Source organism: Megalobrama amblycephala, linkage group LG9 (assembly GCF_018812025.1).
Source record: "Megalobrama amblycephala isolate DHTTF-2021 linkage group LG9, ASM1881202v1, whole genome shotgun sequence".
Classification (NCBI taxonomy): domain Eukaryota; kingdom Metazoa; phylum Chordata; class Actinopteri; order Cypriniformes; family Xenocyprididae; genus Megalobrama; species Megalobrama amblycephala.
Genome location: NC_063052.1, coordinates 43,952,871 through 43,975,490, shown reverse-complemented (window position 1 = coordinate 43,975,490; position 22,620 = coordinate 43,952,871). Strand labels below are relative to the sequence as shown.

General features: G+C 40.6%; 4 protein-coding genes across 4 annotated transcripts; 1 reads left to right on the top strand and 3 right to left on the bottom strand.

The window, feature by feature from the left end:
- Positions 1–2,736: 2,736 nt before the first annotated feature.
- On the top strand, positions 2,737–4,768 carry LOC125276062 (MYC binding protein). Its single transcript, XM_048203481.1, has 5 exons — positions 2,737–2,881; positions 3,410–3,482; positions 3,553–3,601; positions 4,059–4,188; positions 4,420–4,768. Exons 1-5 carry the CDS (start codon positions 2,864–2,866, stop codon positions 4,459–4,461), a joined length of 312 nt encoding a protein of 103 aa, XP_048059438.1. The 5' UTR covers positions 2,737–2,863; the 3' UTR covers positions 4,462–4,768.
- Positions 4,769–5,259: 491 nt separating this feature from the next.
- Positions 5,260–8,572, bottom strand: gja9b (gap junction protein alpha 9b). Its single transcript, XM_048203478.1, has one exon. It carries the CDS (start codon positions 7,372–7,374, stop codon positions 5,878–5,880), a length of 1,497 nt encoding a protein of 498 aa, XP_048059435.1. The 5' UTR covers positions 7,375–8,572; the 3' UTR covers positions 5,260–5,877.
- Positions 8,573–8,714: 142 nt separating this feature from the next.
- Positions 8,715–16,562, bottom strand: srsf10b (serine and arginine rich splicing factor 10b). The gene is made up of 6 exons (XM_048203479.1): positions 16,320–16,562; positions 15,174–15,278; positions 14,453–14,556; positions 14,195–14,366; positions 14,069–14,119; positions 8,715–9,481 (listed from the first exon to the last, which is right to left on the bottom strand). Exons 1-6 carry the CDS (start codon positions 16,382–16,384, stop codon positions 9,193–9,195), a joined length of 786 nt encoding a protein of 261 aa, XP_048059436.1. The 5' UTR covers positions 16,385–16,562; the 3' UTR covers positions 8,715–9,192.
- Positions 16,563–19,020: 2,458 nt separating this feature from the next.
- fabp10b (fatty acid binding protein 10b, liver basic) lies at positions 19,021–20,394 on the bottom strand. The gene is made up of 4 exons (XM_048203480.1): positions 20,057–20,394; positions 19,756–19,928; positions 19,327–19,416; positions 19,021–19,253 (listed from the first exon to the last, which is right to left on the bottom strand). The coding sequence occupies exons 1-4, from the start codon at positions 20,121–20,123 to the stop codon at positions 19,203–19,205; spliced, it is 381 nt and encodes a 126-aa protein (XP_048059437.1). The 5' UTR covers positions 20,124–20,394; the 3' UTR covers positions 19,021–19,202.
- Between the last annotated feature and the right edge of the window lie 2,226 nt (positions 20,395–22,620).

Here is a 22,620-nt window from a genome sequence, read left to right as displayed (position 1 = left end):
TCACTGGCTGGAGCGGATTCTGGAGTGGACTTACTGGCTGGAGTGGACTCACTGGCTGAAGCGGGTTCTGGAGCGGACTCAATGGCTGGAACGCCCCCTACCTCCATGAGCACCGAAGGGGCGGCCCTCTTGCCCGTAGGCACTGGCAAAGCAGCCATCTTGTCCATCGCGTCCAGGGCGTTTGAGTGCGTTGCAACCGGTGAACTTGACTGCGTTGCACCCGGCGAACATGAGTCCATAGCAACCGGAGAACTTGAGAGCGTTGCAATAGACGAACTTAAGAGCGTTGCAATAGACGAACTTGAGAGCGTTGAAACAGACGAACTTGAGAGCGTTGAAACAGACGAACTTGAGAGCGTTGAAACAGACGAACTTAAGAGCGAAGCGGCCGCCGGGCCTGAGTGCGAAGCGACCGCCGGGCCTGAGTGCGAAGCGACCGCCGGGCTTGAGTGCGAAGCGACCGCCGGGCTTGAGTGCAAAGGGACCGCCGGGCTTGAGTGCGAAGCGGCCAGCTGACTTGAGTGCGAAGTGGCCACCGGGATTGAGAGCGAAGCGGCCGGCTGGCTTGAGAGCGAAGCGGCCGGCTGATGCTTGGGAATACCAGCCGCTCGCGCTGAAATCAGCGGTGGATCAGCCACACTGGAACGCAATCCTAGCTGCTTTCTGACTGATCCAGAGACGTGACATTGCTCTGGGCGATCAGCGGCGACGTGACATTGCTCTGGGCGATCAGCGGCGACGTGATGTGATGTTGTTGTGGTAGCCGCCATTTTGTGAGTGTTCTCTTTAGCGGCCGCCATGACGTGATTCACCGCGGTGTCGCATTCCTCTGCAATACCCACAGTAAAAAGTGAACCGACAGTGAACAGGGCAAAGTCCAGAAATTCCGTGAGCGACCCTCGGGGACCATTGGTAAGCAAGCAGTTCTTTAATGGTTCGTTTAAACCATAGGTAAAGAAGTCAATGAGGGCGTGGTCCGGCAGATCAGATAAATTAGCAATCTCCAAAAATTTCTGGATATGTGCCTCGAGAGTACTGTTACCTTGACGCAGGCTGACGAGACACCATGCCGGGTCCATGCTGAGGCTGGACATGCTCAGAAAAGCTGCTGGATCTTGGTTGGCGAAGTCTTCTGTTACGAAGGGAGACTCAGGCAGGGGATCCAAATGCAGCGTTTTATTAACAGTGAGCGTGGTCGTACAGGCAGGGTCAAACGGGAACAAACAGGAACAGCAAGGGACAGGCAGAATCGTAGTGAGGGTACAGGCAGTAGATCGAGGCAGGCAGATATCATTCACAGAACGGCAGACAAGGCAAGGGTCAGGACAGGCAGCAATGGGTCGATAACGGGTAGCAGGCAGAAACAGTAACAACAGGCAGACAGGGTATAAATGCTCGGAATTGCTACAACAGTAAACAAGACTTCGCGGTGAGGTGGTGTGTGTGAAAGTCCTTTATAGTCCTGGTAATGAGCTGCAGCTGGGTGTGGTGATTAGTGATAGTGATTGGTGGAGTGAGTGCAGGTGATAGGCAGAGAGGATTATGGGTAATGTAGTCCAGGAAGTGACAGGAACAGACGTGATCGTGACATACAAGGCAAGGGTCAGGACAGGCAGCAATGGGTCGATAACGGGTAGCAGGCAGGAACAGTAACAACAGACAGACAGGGTATAAATGCTCGGAATTGCTACAACAGTAAACAAGACTTCGCGGTGAGGTGGTGTGTGTGAAAGTCCTTTATAGTCCTGGTAATGAGCTGCAGCTGGGTGTGGTGATTAGTGATAGTGATTGGTGGAGTGAGTGCAGGTGATAGGCAGAGAGGATTATGGGTAATGTAGTCCGGGAAGTGACAGGAACAGACATGATCGTGACAATTTTATTATGGTATTACTGTAGAAATGTTGCACATTAATTTTGTGTTGTGTTAGTTTTTTAACTTAAGTTTAACAGTTTTGAAAAGAGCATGTAAACATGTGCAAACTGACCTGTTGAGTTTTAGTGATGTTTGTGTCTTGAGTTCCAGTATACAATATATTAATTTATACAAAAATATTACATGATTTATTTATTAAAGTCTTTAAATGGTCATGGGCCATTAGTGCTGTGGTGAATTAATCAACTATGTAATTTTAAATCTAATAACCTACTCACCAACAGTGTTAATATCACTAACAACATTACTGATGAAAATGTTTGTTCATTAAGTTTTTTTTATTTTTTATTTTGACAACAAAACCAAGGTAAAAATATGAATCATGAAAATAATAGTTCGATTTTAGATCTATTTTCAGCCTCATGCTTCAGTTATCAGGTGAATCTAAATGATTAACTGTGCAATTATGTAACCACATTCGAGATCAATTAGTTTTCAAATGAAATAAAATGCACAAATGAAAATTAATATCTTTGAGTCTGTGTTAATGAACCTACCCAGCAAGTATATAACCAAAAACAAACAAACAAAACAAATAATAATGAATGAAAGACCTCAAATTATGACTATATTGATAACATATGACAATATGATAATATAATATGACCAAAAAGGCTCATTTCCTAATCGTCTATGACTGTTAGATCATGTCAGTTATTAATACATTACTACTAACCAACCCTTAACACAGGCACCTCTCAGCTCAGAGGTTAAACGTCCCTTAAAATGAATTCCAGTTTAGTTAGGAGGATTTTCTCTCTTCAGGAGCGCGACTGTAGTGAACCACTGAACTTGATGGCGGTCCCTTTAAGCGTTGCCAGGGCGACAGTGTGTGTTGTGTTCCGTGGCTTCCGCCTGCTTAGCGCATGCGCACGGAAGAGTCGTCCGTCCGAGGCGTTTAGCGAGTCAAACATTTCGTGACTGTCATTCATGATGGCGCATTACAGAGTGAGTAACTAAACTCGAGGTTTATCGATGTAAAGATGCTGTTTAACTGAAACAGAAAGCTTTTGGGCTGTTTAGCTTTTAATCTCAGTGTATCTTTCACGGACGCAGTGGAAGAACGTAAACTTTAACTTACAGTATAAATGTGTGACTGCCGTTGTGTTAGATAAAGTGTGTGTGTGTGTGTGTGTGTTTCAGCTGGTGTTTTGGTGGTTTTACAGCATGTATGAAGTCGGTTCTGCTCAAGTTCACACAGCTGAAGAGAATCACATTAACTAGCAACAATAACTAACACCAACAAACACAAAACATTTCGTCCTCAAATACAAGACACTCGATATCTAATGAAATGACATTTAGACACTTTAAAAGCAGTAAATCCTCCTCAAACTATAGCGAGGTGTTACTCAACAGATTTACCTTGAGGTTGTGGAAAGTTACACCCTTTGTTCTGAAGTGGAAATGATAGTATCTAGTTTACTTTGACAGCTATATTGTTTTTGTCTTTTTCTCTTTTGTCATGATTTGCAGGCTCCCGAGTCGAAGCGAGAGCAGTTCAGGAGATATTTGGAGAAGGCCGGAGTCCTCGACAGTCTCACCAATGGTAAAATCACATCAAATGAATATTAATGATCGGATGTTCATTATGTAGCTGATGTGATCTATTATTTCAGTCTTGGTGGCTCTGTACGAGGAAACAGAGAAACCCAACAATGCCTTGGAGTATCCTTTCTCGTGTCTGAAACTGACTAACATCACGACACTGTCCTCGCCACAGCTCGTTCTGGCTAGAATAATGTAAAGCAAAACTCGTTCTCGTTAGGTTAAACGAAGCAACATGTTGCGACTTATATTCAGCTGATAAATGCCACCTTTCTGTTTTTTTTCATGCTGCACAATTTTTTTTGCACATCTGTCCTAATTAAAATTTTCAATTTGTGAATACAATTTTTAATGAATAATTAATATATTCAATTAACTTCTGACTGTTACGCCCAAGTTTGTGGCGATATAAAGACATTGAATTAAATGTCAAATATGTAAAAAAGTGTTTTTATTAAGACTGTAATAAGACTGATGCACTGTGTAATTGTGTGTGGTCATTTACATCATCCGGTCCTCGCATCGGTGTAAATGTGGGCCGGTTAGGGTTAAACTGCCTTAACTAAAAACCCTTCAGCTTTATCAAGCATCAATTGGGAGTCGCTGGACCGGAGGAAGATGATTCTGAAAGTCTGCGCCTGGAACTGAACAATTTACAGAAGAAATATGAACAGCTCGTGGCAGAAAACAAGGAGCTGAGAAACAGGGTGAGATTATTACACATTTACCATATTCACAGCCCTTACAACTAGACAAGAAGCTGAACCCTCAGCTGGCTTTAACAACACCACTGGACTCAGTTCAACCTCTTGTGTTCACTAGAATCGTTTGAGTGTTTCACAGGCACTTCCTCGCAGCTCATAGTGAATCACTCATGAAATGATTTGTGTGTGAAAGTGTGTGATTTGTCAGAATGACTCTCTTAACTTCATCCACAGCTGCTGCAGTACGAGCCGGCGCAGGAAGAAGGAACAGAATAAAACCTCTTGTTGCCATTTTGAGATATATTTCTTTACTTTAGCAGAAAATATTATTTGTTCCTTAGTGTTTGTTTTTTGTAATACGATGTCTAAGAAGTTACACTTTATGTTCAGCAAATTTGTGCCTGATATTTAATAAAAGCATTTTTTGCTCTGTACTTGATTTGTGGATATTGCTGTAATATTAGTCAAGATTTATAAAACTACAACATACAATTTATGTTTAACTTACAACATTACAGTTATACACTTAAAGAACATGTAAACTTTGGGGCTTTTTTTATTAAAAACAATACATCAGAACATTCCTCTGGAGTCTGTCCTGTATTTCTGGTAATATTTGTTCACACTTTAAACTGATGTAGTGAAACATGTACAGGACATAAGATCATTGTCTTCCTGTACATACAGAATCAACTTCTTATAGATAGTCAGAACCCACTTCCAGTTATTGGGTTTGATTATTCCAGTCATTTCTGCAGGGAAAATCTTAATTCTAGAGAATTCTGTTTTTCTAAATGTGTTCCATCAGTTTGTGTTGGAGCTTTTCTGCTGCAGCGTGACAATGATCCTGAGCACAAACAGGCGTCCGTACAGGTGCAGGTCCTGGGGGGAACTGAACAAACTTTTTACATTTTAATTGTCAAACGGCTGTGAAGGTGAAACAGCAACTTGGAGACAGGTGCATTGCATTGTGGGAAATAATCCCTTTGCAGCTTTGCCTTTATAATTTGGTGCATGTTTCCACACCTCTTACTAATTCTGCAAGATGATTATTTAAAAAAAAATAATAATTTTTTTGTTCAGTATGACATTTTCTCACTTATTTGCATAAATTCTGCAAAGGGGTTATAAATGAAAAGGGTTATACAAACGTATGCACAGTATGTATTCAATACTCTGCCTGTCTGCCGTTCCATCAAAACTGAATTCCTCTTTCTGTACTATTAACAACTGTTCACAGTAAGATGTCTGTCTGTCAATTATTGATGGTTTCACCTACAAACATTTACATTTAGAAAAACATGCAGTCGTGATTCCTCATTATAAACGTTAAATATAATTAAACCCACTATAAGGATCCCGGCAGAAAATAATGCTTCAAGACTAGAATTTAAAGGGCTAGTTCACCCAAAAAATAAAAGCTTATTGTCATCATTTTCCAAATCTGTGTGACTTATTCTCAAGAATGAACAAACCCTTTCTGGTTCCGTGGCTCGTTTTATGGGGGAAAAAACAACACTAAGACATGTAAATGATGACAGAATGATCATTTGTTTGGGTGAACTAACCCTTCAGCAAAGCAAGCTTAAACAAAACCTTACTTGAGAGACAGACATCTGTCATGTGACCTAGTGTTAATAGAGACGAAAGAGAATGGCTTCTAATGACTGTCAGAAGTATCTGACTGATGCTTTAGATCTGCAGGTCTCCGGCTGCTCGTCTGCTGCTGCTGCTGCTGCTGCTGGACAGTGATGTTCGTTGTCGGCTTGGTGAGAAAGTGGGACTTTCTACAGAACTGTGGTGCCGTGAACCGGAGCTCAGCTCGGCCACAGAGTCTGGCGTGTGCATTTGGCTGGCTCTCCTCAGGTCGGACCTAGAGACGGCCCTGCCGCAGCGAGTCCTCATGCCCTGGTCGGTCGCTCCGCTGCTGGAGTCTCCGCTGTCCGATCCGTTCCCTTCCATAACCGTGCTGCAGTTCCAGGGTGGACTCACTCTCCGCTGCTTACGCAGCACTGCCGGGCAGGAGGCCGCGTCCGTCACGAGGACTGAGCTCTCAGACTCAGCGGGGAGCTGCTCGTGCACCGGAGGAGAGCGAGTCCCGCTGCTCGTGTTGTTGGAATTGCTGTTGCGCTCCAGTGGACTGAGAATGACACCCTTGTTCTCCCTCTGCATGTCCAGACCCGACGTGCCCTGGATCGGAACAAAAGCGGACAAGGGATTGATAAGTGCAGGGTACGAGGGTCCGTTGCCCTGTTTCTCCAGGGGTGGAGCGAATCCACTGGGTACCGCGGAGATGGTGGGTTTACGTCCCTGGCTCACGCACACCTGATGAACCACCGAGTTCTTCTTGGACTTGGTGCCGTAATAATCACCCAGGTCATCTTTCAGGTGAGGATAGTAGTCCAGGATTCCCTTCTTCAGTTTCTTATATCCGAGATGCAGGATCTCCAGCAGACTGAGGAACAGGGATACTGCGGCGATACCCTGCATGAACACCATGAACACGCTCTTCTCAGTGGGCCGAGAGACGAAACAGTCGACCACGTTAGGGCACGGCTCCCTGTCACATTTGTACAGAGGCTGCAGGTGGTGACCGTACAGCAGGTACTGGCCCAACATGAAGCCCACCTCGACTACGGAGCGGGTCACGATGTGTGCCACGTACGTTCGCAGCAGCGAGCCCCGGAGCGGAGCCTTGTTGAGCTTCCCCTGCTCCAGCTGCCGCAGTTCCCGCTCGACCCGACGCCGAGGATCCACCAACTCCGCATCCATCGTCTCCAGCTCTTTCCGAAGAGCCACTCTCTTGTAGTGCCGCTCCTTTTCCAGCACACGCAGCTGGTATATAGCATGACCCATGTACACCAGAGAGGGCGAGGAGACAAAAATGACCTGCAGCACCCAATAGCGGATCAGGGAGATGGGGAATGCACGGTCATAGCAGACGTTGTGGCATCCGGGCTGCTCCGTGTTACAGATGAAGTCGGACTGCTCGTCGTTCCACACGTCCTCGGCCGCGACGCCCAGCACCAGCATGCGGAAGATAAAGAGGATGGTGAGCCAGATCTTTCCAACCATGGTGGAGTGGATGTGGACCTCCTCCAGAATTCCACCCAAGAAGTTCCAGTCCCCCATCCTCACATTGACATCGCTGCTGCTGCTGATGAGCGAGAAAGAGCTCAGTTGGTCCATACAAAGAAATAAGTACAATTCTGGCCTGTGCTTTAACACAGTTTACAGCTCAAAAACATGCTGACATGCCTTACTGAGTCTATTAACATGAATCTGAAAACTAATAAAATACAATGAAAATAACAGTACTCACCATTTGAAATAGTCACTTCTCTCAAAGCTATAAAAACATTAAATGAGAAATCATGATTTCTCATGATCAAAATACATCTGCTTAACAATTGGCTGAAAGACATGGTTCTTCATTAAGCTGGACACTGTGTTTTGTAAAATGTAGGTCGCTGCTAACTTTATATCCTGGGAAAAGTAATCAATGACATTTGTTGCGTGCCGTGCAGCTGTAAAGGCCTGCAGGTCATTTGGACACTGAGGTACCACATAAATCTTCACAGTCATGATGCAGTGTGACGTGCTGCAATCACGTGATTCACCATAATGGGAGAAAGCATTCATGGTTCGTTAATGAAACTCGGCTGTTAACTGAAGAGACTCGCTCAGGTTCTGCTTTTCCTCGACATGTAGAGGCACAAACAGCAACACAAGCATTGAGTTACTAGCAGGGTGATGGAGAGTCCTGTGAGATGCTGGCTGAGTGACTAGTTCTCCATCTGTCGATACTTATTATCCTCATTAATGATCAATCGGTCATGTCCGATTTCATACATGAACTGCTCTCTCTGATTCCAATCAAGATTTTCCCTCAAGCTGACGTCTGTCAATGTTTTTAAACCCATCTTTGATGAATCAATGGCCAGTGATGTTTTAAGTGGGCGGAGCTTCAACATCTCTCAGCCAATCAGAGTCTCATGAGACAATAGATCGTGGGATGGATTTTGTCGTCGTGTGGTAGCCTCATTGATTTGCTGCTTTTACATGGAAGTGCCTGTTCTGTTACATGCAAACTATGTTTACCTAATGCTGAAGGTCACGTGGTCAGTGGCTAGTTTCATCTGACACGTGTTGTCAAAGGGCACTCGTGTAGAAAACTATCCAAAGCACAGGACAGAATGAAGTATCAGTGGTGGGTCAGCATTTTATGACCATTTAATCAAACAAAACAAATAATTCCCTTAATAAAAAATAATTTTTCAAAATATCTTTGTTAAAAGACCTTCAGATACAAAAGGACGTGGTGGTGTCAATGACAAAGTTATTTTTAGGGTTTTGGAAACTCAATTAGAAGGCTAAACACTTGGTTGTGTGACGTCACACATGAAAGAGGGGATTTATAATTACAAGTCAATCTAGACATAAAAACCAAAAGTACACAATATGCCAAGTTAGCATAATTTCCTTGAAAATTATGAAGATAAAATGAGATCAAGTAGATCAACACAACATACTGACGCACAAGAAATTTATTTCAATTTGAGGTTACATGTAAAAGGCCTGCAGATTTTAAAAGTAAAAAACACATCCGAGACACTCATGGAAGACCGTTTTAAATGGATGGCCATTACTGGTCAACAAACAAAAATCTCATACAAAAATATTGAAAGCCATTTACATCTCTCATTCTGCACAGTCTCGCAAATGCGCTTGTAAACTAAACCCCAAAGACATCTTTCGCTGAATACTTCAATGCTAGTATGAACATTGCTGGCTAACACTCTGCAGCCTATAAACAGACATTGTGAATGTTTGCTAAAACAGGCAGTAGGTTGATTCTCTTTCCTTATTAAAAGACAGACAGCTGAAACTGGCAGGTTTACGACTGCCGATACGATTTCACACTGCACCTCAATCACAAAACCAAAATGAAACAAAAAAAAAAAAAAAACAACCAAATGACGACTCAGAAGTATGGCCTACGCCTCTCTAATGGCCCCAGGACTTGCGTCCAGCCCAAGAGCGCGAGCGGGACCGGGAGCGGGATCGTGAAGGGGAACGGGAGCGTGACGGGGAGCGTGCGTGTGTCTTCTCCACAGCAGCATCCTGGTTCTCCGTGTGGAAATCGCTGGCTTCCCGTGGGCTGATGGATTTGGACCTGGAGCGGGATCGACCCCCGTCCGACTCTCTCCGCCCGCCCCGGGCCTTGGAGTGTGAGGGGCTGCGGGAACGTCCGTCGACACGGGAGCGATGGTGGTCACGGGCAGATGGTCTGTGCCTGCAGAATCACATGACCGTTAGAATATTGCATTATAACAAACAGACACTCACCACTGATCGAGGCAGGTACTGTTAAACAGCAGTGGAACAGTTTCTGCTCCTGCAACATCAGTGTTAGTCAGGGCTTCACCTCATTTCCCCTTTATTCAGGGTTAACCTGATGGTTATGGTTAGTTACTGTCAGCTCCTCCGGCATTAGAGTTAAACGCAGGGATGCTGGAGCCAAATCACTATGATATAACCTAAAATAACTACAAATATTAAATCCAATCTAAACACCATCTTTAATAAAGCCCACCTAAATCATCACTGGTGCCAAAATCTGCTGTTAGAAGTAAAAAAAAAAAGCAACTCCATGAAACGTAATGCAATATAGTTTTGAAATAACTTGCTTTTACCAATTATAAACAAACCAGAAATGTAACAAGTGACTGATCCACTAACTGCAACACAAAACTTTTCAGATTGTTCTGTAATACAGGAAACAGTATAAATGAAGTACAGAGAAGAACACAGGATTAGTTGAACAGGATTAGTTAAATCAGGGTTTCCTGGAACTGGGAGCATCGCATTTATTAGGGATCAGCGATTGTGACCAAAATCTTGTCACGATTTGAGTCATTTTATTTAACAATAAAATAAGATATAGTGATATACATATTTTTTGCTTTTATTAACATTGAGAACATTGAAATTCTCATTAATTTCAATATTAGAAAATCTAATACTAGCATCTCTCAATCTCTCTGAAGACAAGTCAGAGATAAAATAAGAACAAAAACTAATTAAAGCAAAAATAAAAATAAAAAAAAATAAAAAAACTACAATAGAACAAAGACACAAATGAAATAGACCGACCTGACAAACTTCAAACACTAAATAATATGTATTAGAGCTGCCCCAACTAAAGATTTTTCTACTCATTCATTTCACCCATTAGTCGACTAATCACACATTTATATTAATTTAATTACTTATAGTGGGGGGGGGTAGAAGAATTAACCGCACTCAACCGCGCACAGAAAGCTTGCCACAAAACATTGGGAAAAGTAATGATTATGAATGTGTTGGAAAAATAGCAAGTTTATATAAATTTTATTATTATAAAATAACATTTTAATGGTTTATTAATAAACTAGGGTTTTTTGAGTCAGTGTCGGCTGCAAAGATGAAGCTGACGATGCTGCCTCTCATCTCTGCAGTAACACGCCTTTCATGTGGATTACATAATCTGAGCGTATTTGATTTTTATTTGAATTGGTTCGTTTAGAAGTAGACGTTTCAAGCTCTGCATTTCTCATGTTTGCAGCTGGTCAGGAAGACTGAGATGGCAGAAAGTGCGTCCTGTTTGTTTTCTTTATTTCACAAAAGTACAACGTTTTGTTATTTGAAGTGTACACGAATAAAAGTAGACGCTTCCGTGTTTATGTCCGAACAGTATTGGCCGGCTCCTGCGTCAGCATCACACACATGCGTCGTGCTGATCATGTGTTCAGCTTTGCCCAATACTGAGCCGGTGTTCTGACAAACACAGAAGCTTCGCTGTGTTACTGCGTCAACAGCGTAGGACTGACCGGGGAGAGAAGAGATTGTTGAATAAATTCAATTCACATTTATTTGTATAGCGCTTTTCACGATACATATCGTTTCAAAGCAGCTTCACAGAGAATGCATGTCAACATTACAATTTAAAGAATGCAGTCAGCAAATAATGTAATAATTTAGGCAATTAGTCGTTACTTTTGTTTTGTTTTTGCACACAAATAGTATTCTCGTCTCTTCATAACATTAAGGTTAACCCACTGCAGTCACATCGACTAATCTGGACTTTTCTGGACCTTGAAAATGGTAATTACGTTGCTTTCTATGGGGTATAAAAACACTCTTGGATCTCTGTGATCTGAAGATGAACGAAGGTCTTACGGGTGTGGAACGACATGAGGGAGAGTCATTAATGACAGAAATTTCATTTGTTGGGTGAACTAACCCTTTAAAGACTTTCCAACATTGATATTTGACCAATTATTTACATAAAAAAAAAACCCTTACAGTGATTTATAATTTAATTTATTTCCAGCGGTTTATCCAGTCTACCCGAGTATCGCCCACTCCCTCCATGACCCCAGTCACAATTACCAAAGCTTATTGGGATTTAAAACATGTAACAAATCAATATTTACATAGTCTAACAGTAGTAAATGTATCTTTATTGTGTCCCGCAAAATCTGATCTGCTGTCCTAACCAGTGTTGGAGGAAAGTTACTTTTAAAAGTAATGCATTACAATATTGCATTACTCCCTAAAAAAGTAACCAATTGTGTTAGTTACTTTTTATGAAAAGTAATGCGTTACATTACTTTTTCTCACCTGGGGTGGGCTTGCTTGTTTGTTTTTTAATAACAAAAAAAAGTGCTATTTTTGGCAAATGTTAAGGCCCTGACAAGAGTGAAATGAATAAGCCTCAGGCTGAAGGAAATGCATATTTCCTCCTATACAGTAGAGGGCGCCACACAAACAAACCTTTTAGCTGTGCTGCCATTCTGGATTAAAGAAGAAAGATACAGGAAGAGGAAGTTCAAAACTCTTATTTCCAAATCTAATATAAAGTAAGTTTTGCTTATTAGCATGGTTGAATTAGATCACTGAACGTTAGCAGCAAAGACATTGATTGAGATTAAACACATAAAGGTCCAGTTTCACAGACAGGGCTTAGACTAAACCAGGGTTAGGCATTAGTTCAATTAAGGTAACGTACCCTAGATAAAAACATTACTGGTGTTCATCTTGACACAAAACAATGACATTTATATATTTTAAGATATGTCAGTAGAAGTTGCTTTCAGTTAAAACAGCTCAAACATGCATTTTAGTCTAGGACTAGCCTAAACCTTGTCTGTGAAACCAGGGGAATGTATATTTGTGTAATTTAATGTAGTTAATTATTACAGGTTTGTGTAAAATTGAGATTGCATTTCACTGTTTTTATTCATTTTGAGGAATACTGAATGTTAGCATTGAAAGCGAGATGAGTAAATGCATGTTCACATTTAGTCGAACTACAATAACATCATGTTCACACACAACCGTAACTAGGGATGGGTATCATTAAGGTACCCATAGAGAGAGAGAGAGAGAGAGAGAGAGCTGAATTAACTTTGCTTTATATTATATAGTGTCCGGCATTTTTGGTGTTTTATATAAGATACAGTAAGAACATGAACAAAGAAACAAAGTAAATCAAACTGACAAATACAATAAAACAAAGATACAAATGAAATAAAGTGCTTTCATTTGTTCATGTGTTCAGGTAAGTAATATAGGCCTAGCCTATAAAAGAAATCTAAGTAAAGTAACCAAATGTAAAATAACACTGCATGGTTTTCACAGTATAAATTAATAGATTAATGCTTATTAAAGCTAACTATATTCAGATGAAGAGCTGTGAGTGATTTTCTCATTGCATTTAGTTGTTTGATTAACACTGATGGTATAATCGTCAGAAGGTGACTGCTGTCACTTTAAGACAATAGATATTAACACACATTGGATTTTCTCCCAGCTGTTCATGTACACTTACAATATAAACTGCGTTTAAGTAGCTAAACACGCTCCAATCAGGTCATTTTAACACATTTTAGTTTGTATTTGATCATTTGGACGTGCAATTTGTTTATCTATTTGCGATCCGTTTTGGAGCGCGCGCACACAATTCATCCTGAGGAACCCTAACCCTAACCCTAGACTAGTGCGCTAGACGAAACGTGGATAGTTTTTAATAGTTTTACCTCAGATATCTTCGTTCTGATCCTTGGAAGTCCTAATATCACAGGCATAAAGTGTAAGCAGACGTTTAGTTCTCCAAACAGGGCTTTCATGTTGCGAGCGGCTGCGCGCGCTGTCGCTCCTGAGCGCGTAAGCGTGATCTCTCTTCTGGATTGCGAAAGCAAATATGCATCATAGACAAATGTCCTAATATTATTGCATACAGCTGGCGACTCTGGCGCGATAGAGTTATAAGATAATGTCTATATAGCAATAATGTATGTGTATTTTCTTCATCATTTCTCCAGTACCGATAGCAGAACCGTTAACGTCAGAGCTTATCGATACACCGGTCTTTCAAAATTTAGCCCCGGGACCAATTTAATACCGGGTTTCAGTACCCATCCCTAACCGTAACCATAATGGCCTCTGCTCACGATTCAACATGAGGACAGGAGAGAAAAATGTGAAAAAGTAACTTGCGTTAATTATTCAAAAAGTAACATTTTTAACAAAGTTTCGTTTATGGATTTATAAAGCACATTTCAAAACAACAAGTGCTGTACAGGAAACTGATATTTTGTCGTACTTGAAAAAGCAATCTGATTACGTAACTCAAGTTACTTGCGATGCGTTACCCTCAACACTCGTCCTAACAGAGCGAGCAGCAACTGAATCATACAGTCGTCTGCCGTCCAGCCCTGAAGCACTGAGGCATTAGAAACAAAACGACCCTTTCTGATCTGTGAAACGCGCTGAACAGATAATAAGTCAGCATCAGTAACCTCAATCAAACACAGCAGCGTTCGTTCTGAACTCTTACCTGTCGTGTTCTCGACTGCGGCTGCGTCTGCTGTGTGGCCTTCCTCTGGATCTGATGGGAAAAACACAGTCAGCGTCATCAGAGACACGATTCTGGACAGAGAGATCACGGGAGACGGTCACTCACTCTCTGGGACTGTCCGAGCGTCGGCGGCGCCTCTCGTAGGACGGGCTCCGTGATCTGCGTCGATCGTGGCTGCGACTGCGCGAGCGTCTGCGCCGGCCGTCCCGATCGAAGTCGTCGTATCGCGAGTGGCTGCGCGGGGACTGGCGCTCCTTGGACTTCATTTGACCGGGCGCTGAGAAACACAACAAGAGGACGTTCGTCACGCTTCTCCAAACAAACGCTTTCATCTCAGATGGAGCAAACGCAATCAAAACTTACTCTTGCGATCTCCCTGAGCGAACTGGATCTCGATTTGCCGTCCGCACACCCACTTCCGGTCCAGGTTGTGCAGGGCGTCCTCCGCGTCACGGACATCTTCAAACGTGCTGCGCTATTAAGGGCTCTAACTGCACAGTACACACTACAGGAGGCTGATCAAACTCAACATGACATCTAACAGATGAGCGCCTTCATTTCAGCTCTTCTCACACACACACACACATTCAGAAACACACTGTGTGCAAACATGGAGAAGGAGGTCCTGAATGATGGAGGATACGTGATGTTACCTTTACCTTGATCTTTAAGCTCTTTAAAATGGCGCCAAGAAGACCTGGAGCCGCCGCTCGTCTCTGCCCATAATGTCTGCACTTTGTTTTCTCTCTGTCACTCCTCCTCTTTCTTCTCCTCTTTTCCTCTGTCTCTTCGAGCTTTAATTTTTGGTTTCTTTTGGTTTCACACTTTGCCTCTCTGTAAGTAGCGATCGATCGATCTTTCTTTCTTGTGTGCTGATGGCGGCTTGGCCTTTAGTCCTACTCTACACGGGTCTGTTAACTCTGTCTTTGTGCCGGGCTCCACGACTGGACGCCTTTACACAGTCTGGGGCGACAACAGAGAAATAAGGGTTAGACTGGAGCGTGGAGCGCGTCACACCTCGAGCCCTGCGGAGAGAAGACCGAACACACACATGCTGCAGCTCGAGACTGGCTGAAAAGGATATTGAATGTACGCAAATCCTCTTGGTCGGCGTGAATAGAAGTCTAGGGGAATGTAGACGTCGGCAATGGGCCCGTATCGGCCGAACTCTCGGCGCAGGTCCTCTGGCCTGAACACCGGGAAATAACACGTTTGATCTTGCTTTGTGAAAGTGCTCGATTATCAAAGCAACCGACCTCGAGCTGAGAGGACGTACTTACCGCCGTCACACACACACACACACACTGTTTAAAGCTCAGCTTTGAGGCGGTATATTGTTGATCAACACAAAAACTGCATTTTAGCTCTTCCCTCGTTTTCTTAAAGAAAAAGGCAAAAATCAAGATTATGCCGAGACACTTGAAATAGGGCCGTTTCTGGAGGATTTCAGAGCAGAAGCGTTATTTTATGAACGCACTTTCATTCATTCTTCTTTAGGGTTTACGGCATCGGCTTGTCATGGCAGAAAATAAGTTAATAAAAGTGTTTGTGTTTTTCCACACTGCTGTAATACTGATATTGACCCATTCACTTCAAACTAAAGAAAAAAGAAGGGAAAAGTGAAAAATTATTTTTGTGTTTATCAACATTATGCCACAAATACTGTCCCAGAATATTCCTTCTAAACCCCAGATAAAGAAAAGTTTTCAGGATATGAAGTAAAGAAACAGTGATTTAACGAGTTTTATCCTGTTTTTGATCATGTGCTTCATCAGTTAATGATCAGGAACAAACTTTCACCCATTATTGCAGAGGCACGGATACATGTCTAAGCTTTAACATCAGAATATCAGCCTGATAAATCTGTTCACAGCAGTTCATCTCGACCATATAATTGTTAAATACAGTTATCAAACATAATCACAGTCCGTGAGAAGAGAAAACAGATATTTGTAAAGATGCACAGGACTAACTGCGGATAATAATGACGATAATAATAATAATAATAATAATAATAATAAATAACAACAATGCGCGTGAGCTGTGCGCGCACACGCCAACATTCACGCGCCAACCACAATAAACCCTTCTCAAACACGCACTGTTACGCATCAGAAATGCAGTATATAAATTAAAGCAATAACGTGTTTAACCAGATATCAGCTTAATTAATGAAAATGTACTGCAATGTTAAGTCTTATAAAAGCGTAAATGGAAAAGTTTCACTTACCGGGACTCGTCGGATATATTTCGGACAAACAGTGAGCTGTTCGGCGGTCTCATGTACCGAGACATTATATTAATAATTAAAGTCTTTTATGCTTATTACCGACAATTATAATTCACTTTCAAGAATGATTACTGGTTAAATTCTTCCCCACTCCACGCGGTTCCGTGTCCCTTTAGCTTCAGCAGCATCGAGGCCTGAAAACAGCAGCTGCGCTTCAATCACCCGAAACTCCTGCAGCGCCCCCTACAGACACACTCCAGTACTACACACAAACTTGTTTAGTACAACGTCATGAAAGACTGATATTGTACCACAATAATAAAATGAAGTATAGAAAAATTCCTGGACATTGGCATAATCTACAAATCATTATTAGATTACATCTTAATTACCTTTTACATATATCTATACAGATTTTCAGGAAATATAAATAAAGCAGGACAACAGTTCAAACATCAAATGCTGTCCATTTGAAGATAACTGTGACTACAAAAGCTCGTAAAAACACAAAAGATTTGAAATATGTTTTGGCTGTTTTCACAGTTTGGATGAAAGGTAAAACAGAAAAGCTCTGATCGCTCGTTCTCTGACCCGTGAAACACTGATCAGAATTATTCTGGCAGTTGATGTCTTTGAACATTATTATGCAATATATTTTAACAGTGTTAGGGTAACGCATTACAAGTAACACAAGTTACATAATCAGATTACTTTTTTCAAGTAATGAGTAAAGTAATGCATTAATTTTATATTTACAAAAAAATATTATTTTTTCAAATAATGAATGTAAGTTAGTTTGTTTTCCCATGTGCTGACTGACCGCTGTCCTGTCCTCATGTTGGGAGAATCGTGAGAGCCGAAGCTGTTATAGTTACGGTTGTGTGTGAACATGATGGTTATTGTGAACATACATTTACTCATCTCACTTACACAAACACAGATACAGTATTCCTCACAATGTCTGAAAACAGTGAAATGCAAACTCAGAATATTACATAAACCTGCAATAATTAAATATATTAAATTACACAAATATACGGTTTTACAGATGAGGCCTAAGTCTAGTCCCAGACTAAAATGCATGTTTGAGCTGTTTTAACTGAAAGCATATCTTAAAATATGTCAGTGCCATTGTTTTGTCTCAAGATTCACACCAGTAAAGTTATTTTTTTCTAGGGTAAGTTTATAAAAGCTTAAATGTCCAAAGTGATCTACGGCCTAATCCTGGTTTAGTCTAAGCCCTGTCTGTGAAACTGGACCTACATGTATTTAATCTCACTTTATACTACGGGGCTGTTGAGTGCTCGAATCTGATTGGTTGACCAACGTTCTAAGGTGTGCAGTTATTTTCATGGAAACACACGGCTAAAGTAGGTCTAGCAGGTCTTGATCGATCGCACTTCACCAAATGATTTCGGTTATTTCAAAAGGTCCTACAGCCTACAACTGCAAAAGAAACAAAATCCACAACGACACTGACAAAGCAAATAAATATAGTAAACAATAGGATGAAAACGACAAATTATTGTATGGCTTTTGCCACAAAATGCGTTTTATTGTGTCTGCTTATACTCCGCTTCGCGTCGTGTCCGCATTACCACCTCAGGTGTGCATTATTATCTAAGAATTCAACGGCCCGTTGTCAATTATTCCTTACTTATTAACCAATGTCTTCACTTTTAACCTAACCCAATAAGCAAAAAATAAGCACATTTAATTTTTGATTTTATTGCTAAAATAAGATTGTGGAACTTTCTTCTCTTGCGTCCTGTTCTTCTGCAGAAGGCTTATTCATTTCACTTTTGGTGTGAAAGTTTTTATTTATTATTAAAAAATCAAACAATCAAGCTTTCCATTAAAAGTAACTAACACAAAATTGTATTGCATTACTTTTAAAAGTAACTTTCCTCAACACTGTAAACAAACTGATGAGGTCAATTATTTTTTTAATTAAAGGTCAGAAAGAAAAATAAAGCACACAAACTTAGCCTATTTCAATCTCTAGAAGAACGTTTTTTATATTAAATTATTTTTTCTCAAACATTTACTGTTGTGTCAGTTATGTATCCAAATGGTCAATGTTTATCATAATTTCTTTATTCATATTATTTATATTCATATTATCCATTTATGATTAATGGCTATCAATTTTATCTTTATATTCATTTATCCATGTATTCTTTATCATATATTCATGTATTTACTCATCATGTTACTCATTTCTGATTATCGTTTACTCTATTTCATCTTATTTATGTAGTGTTATTCAAGAATAGGCCTGTTATATTCAAATATTCCTATATGTCAAGAGATATTTTGGTAGTTGAGTTTTCCAAATACTGCACGAGCGACGGTGTTTCTCAGAATTTGTGATTCACGGTATATTTCCAGCAATGAAATTTACGTTAGATATTAGAAAAGGGTAAACTTCGCTATATTTTGTTCCAAAGGTGTTAAAACCATGCTTCGTTTATCTATTTGAGTCTATCATGCAACAGTCACGACCCTCCTAACAATAAATATAAATAAATATATCACTGTCACATAATAAATCACTCCATCAGACCGAAACAGACCTTTAGGGGGAATGCAAGTTTTTCTTACACTTATAGGCTATGTGTGTGTGTGTGTGTGTGTGACTTTAGACTTGTTGTTAGACTCAAGTTAATTTTATTTCAACAATGTACTCAATACTCAATTATTCAAAGTAGGTTATCATTTATTCTTTATTGATTATTACTTTATTTAATTTTTATTTTCTTCATTCAACAAAATAAAATGTTTCATCAACGTCTTCATCTGCCTGGATCTCACTGCATATCAGACAGTAAAAAGATAAAAAAAAATTTAAAGATTAAAAGTTTAACATCCATTATTGAACTGTTAAACGCGCCGGCTCCTCCGGATGAGAGTCGCACTTCCAGCTGTGAGTGTCTGAAACCAGAAAGAAAAGAGAAATGACATCATCTCTGTGCTGACATACATGAGTGAATGATTGTCACCTGACCTCGATCATCTCCTCGCCCTGGATCTCCCTCACGTGTGTGAATTTATCCGATTCAATCACAATCTTTCCATCGACGAGTCGAGCTGTTGCCTGAAACCAAAGGAACTCGTTATAAGATCTGATGATATGGCTGCGATACAGCTGTATGAACACACAGTGTCTGTATTATACCTGCACACACACACACACACACACACACACACACACACACACACACACACACACACACACACACACACTCGTTGCTCGGTAACCACAGACAGAGTTCTACAGACTCTCTACAGACTAATTAACTACTTTTTCTTCCAATTATTTTTCGCTTGAATATATATTTAAACTGTGGTGTATTTTGTCACTTTGCTGTTATCGCCGCTTTATAAAAGTAATAACTGTTTAAGTGTTAATCTTCTTCACACTTGAATGGATCACCTTGATCTTATTGCCGTCCATGGTGTTGAACTCGGCCTCGGTGCCGATGGTGAAGGTGTTTGTGTTGCTCCTGAGGGGAGTTTTCACACAGATGCTGAATTCATCTCCGTTTTGCTGAATCGTTGTCAGAGGTTTCACTTCTTTCATCATTTTAATGTAAATCTCTGGAACTGCTGTGCTCACAAAAACAATTTTATTTCACAACATTTCTAGAAACTTTCAATTTACAAGAAAATCAAAAAACTGGCATAGTATACTGAAAGCGAATGCATTAAATAAACATTATACGTGTATAACTCACAGATGGCTCTGAGGAACGCCTCTGCATTCTCCTGTTCACACAGTTTCCAGCTTCCACTGAAGTCCATGATTCACTGTAGATCTGAGATCTGATCCTGAGACTCTCGTGTTGATCTGAGCGAGTCTGTTTGGGATGGTTTCAGTAATTGTGTCTCAGGAGACTCATGTTTGTCTCAACAGTGACGCTTCAGTCTCAAATGAGTCTCTTTGGGCTTTACATGTACATTAAAGGTCAAACTTGCCAGTTATTCTGAAAATAAAGCAAATATGTCCAAAACACCTAAAACACGTCCATCCAACATCCCTTAAAGAGTAGATGCCAGTCTGTTACACTGAACTAAAAATAAAAGTTTGGGGTCGGTAAGATGTTATAATGTTTCTGAAAGAGTCTCTTCTGCTCACCAGCTGCATTTATTTGATTAAAAATACAGTAAAACAGTGAAATATTATTCTAATGTAAATCAGCTGTTTTCTATGTGAATATATAGTAAAGTGTAATTTATTCCTGTGACCAAAGCTGAATTTTCAGCATCATTACTCCAGTCTTCAGTGTCACATGATCCTTCAGAAATCATTCTGATATGATGATTTGCTGCTCAAGAAACATTTATGATTATTATCAATGTTGAAAACAGTTGTGCTGCTTCAGAGTTTTGTGGAAACTGATACATTTTATTCTTCAGGATTCTTTGACGAATAGAAAGATCAAAAGAACAGCATTTATTTGAAATAGAAATCTACACTGCCCAGCCAAAAAAGTCACCGTTTGGATTTAAATATGCAAATGCTTGAGAGTTTATGACTGGATCATTATTACAGTGATTATTATGTTTCTAGCATGTTACATGTTTGTCAACAGTTGAACAGTTTAACCATGACCATACTCCAGGATAACAATGTCAAGATTAATTGGGCTCAAATTGTGAAAGAATGGTTCAGAGAACATGAAGAATCATTTTCACACATGAATTCCCAGCTGAAAAACCAGCTAAAACCAGCCTGACCAACTTAGTCTCACAGCCGGATCATAGCTGGTATTAGAGGGGTTTTGGTTAGCTAGGAGACTGAGAGGCTGGGAGACCAGCTTAAACCACCTGAACACCAGCTTAAGCCGGGTGCACACTGTGCGATTTATAATAGTCCTTTACGATGGTTGCTTGTCAGACTGTACGAACATGATCCTCGTGTCACACTGTGGGATCTCAGCCGTCAATTATGTCAGACTGTACGACAGGCAAGATGCGTTAAAAACGGACGTGCACATGAAAACTTGTCTGAGTTTTACATCATCAACCCACACGTTCGATGACAGTGAGCTGCGTTACACACGGGACTGAAATGGTGGATAATAAAGACAAATGTATCATTAATTTTGATAATAAACAAAGACAAATTTGACATTTGTCGTAGGAGAAGTCACACTGCAGGACTGTGCACCAAATCTTCTGACACTGCCAGAATTTCGTCGGAGGTCAAATTTGATCGCAACAGTCATTAACCGGCTGTCTGTGAACATGTCAAACTAGCGATCAAAGACTACAGGTTTTAGGCTAGGATTATAGGAATCTTTTAGGATTTCCAAAATTTGTCTCAGACAACCAAATCGTGGCCAAAATTGCACAGTGTGAACCAGCCTTTAGGCTGGTTTTAGCTGGATTCTTCAGCAGGGATTGGCACAGACCTTAAATTCATTGAAAGTCTTTGGGATGTGCTGGAGGAGACTTGATGGAAATAAATGTTGTGATGGTATTTCCATCAAGAGGTGCATTGATTTTTGGTCAAGATCTTGTATTGACAATGCAAGAGGTGAGCTCTTTACAAAGTCTCCTCCAGCACATCCCAAAGACTTTCAATGAAATTAAGGTCTGGACTCAGAGGTGCCAATCCGTGTGTGAAAATGATTCATGCTCTCTGAACCATTCTTTCACAATTTGAGCCTGATAAATCTTGGCTTTGTCATCTTGGAATATGGCCATGATGTGTCTTTCTACATGTTTGTTTAAGAAATGAAAAGCTACACACTCCATCAATTAGGGTTAAAAGAACTGTTGCCAAACATGTAACATGCTAGAAACATAATAATCACTGCAATAATGATCTAGTCATTAGTAGACTCTTAAGCATAAGCCTATTTAAATTCAAACAGCTACTTTTTCTTTGGCCGGCAGTGTATTTTCACATTATAAATGTCTTTACTGTCACTTTTGATCAATTTAATGCATCCTTGATGAAAGAATTAATTTCTTTTATAAAAGAAATCTTATAACCTCAAGATTTTGAACTGCAGTGTAAATAAATGATGGCGTCAGACTGAAATTCGCTCTCAGTATAAAGTATCTCAGAAACAGATCAGCTTTAACATCACGTCACGTGTGGACCTGAAATGAACCGGCTGTAGTTTCCAAGTGTGGCAACGTGTTTAGATCTTTTTCAAAAAAGTAAAAGAACAGTTATGATCATACAGATTTTCATTCATTTAAGCTCAAGATCTTCTTTGTAGAAACTCTTAAACTCGAGCTTCTTCTGCTCCCTCCAGACGTTCATGAGGTGCATCATGGGATGCTT

Excerpts from the sequence above, each read along its gene's own strand:
- gja9b (XM_048203478.1), bottom strand. The coding sequence starts at position 7,374 with ATGGACCAACTGAGCTCTTTCTCGCTCATCAGCAGCAGCAGCGATGTC.
- srsf10b (XM_048203479.1), bottom strand. The coding sequence starts at position 16,384 with ATGTCTCGGTACATGAGACCGCCGAACAGCTCACTGTTTGTCCGAAAT. Across the intron at positions 14,557-15,173 it reads AGAGGATTTGCGTACATTCA|GTTTGAAGATGTCCGTGACG; the intron begins ATATCCTTTTCA and ends ATAGCGCAGCAC. Across the intron at positions 9,482-14,068 it reads CGCAGTCGAGAACACGACAG|GCACAGACCATCTGCCCGTG; the intron begins GTAAGAGTTCAG and ends GTGATTCTGCAG.
- fabp10b (XM_048203480.1), bottom strand. The coding sequence starts at position 20,123 with ATGGACTTCAGTGGAAGCTGGAAACTGTGTGAACAGGAGAATGCAGAG. Across the intron at positions 19,929-20,056 it reads GGCGTTCCTCAGAGCCATCT|CAGTTCCAGAGATTTACATT; the intron begins GTGAGTTATACA and ends TTGTGAGCACAG. Across the intron at positions 19,254-19,326 it reads AGGGCGAGGAGATGATCGAG|ACACTCACAGCTGGAAGTGC; the intron begins GTCAGGTGACAA and ends TTCTGGTTTCAG.
- LOC125276062 (XM_048203481.1), top strand. Across the intron at positions 3,602-4,058 it reads AAACCCAACAATGCCTTGGA|CTTTATCAAGCATCAATTGG; the intron begins GTATCCTTTCTC and ends AAAACCCTTCAG. Across the intron at positions 4,189-4,419 it reads ACAAGGAGCTGAGAAACAGG|CTGCTGCAGTACGAGCCGGC; the intron begins GTGAGATTATTA and ends CTTCATCCACAG.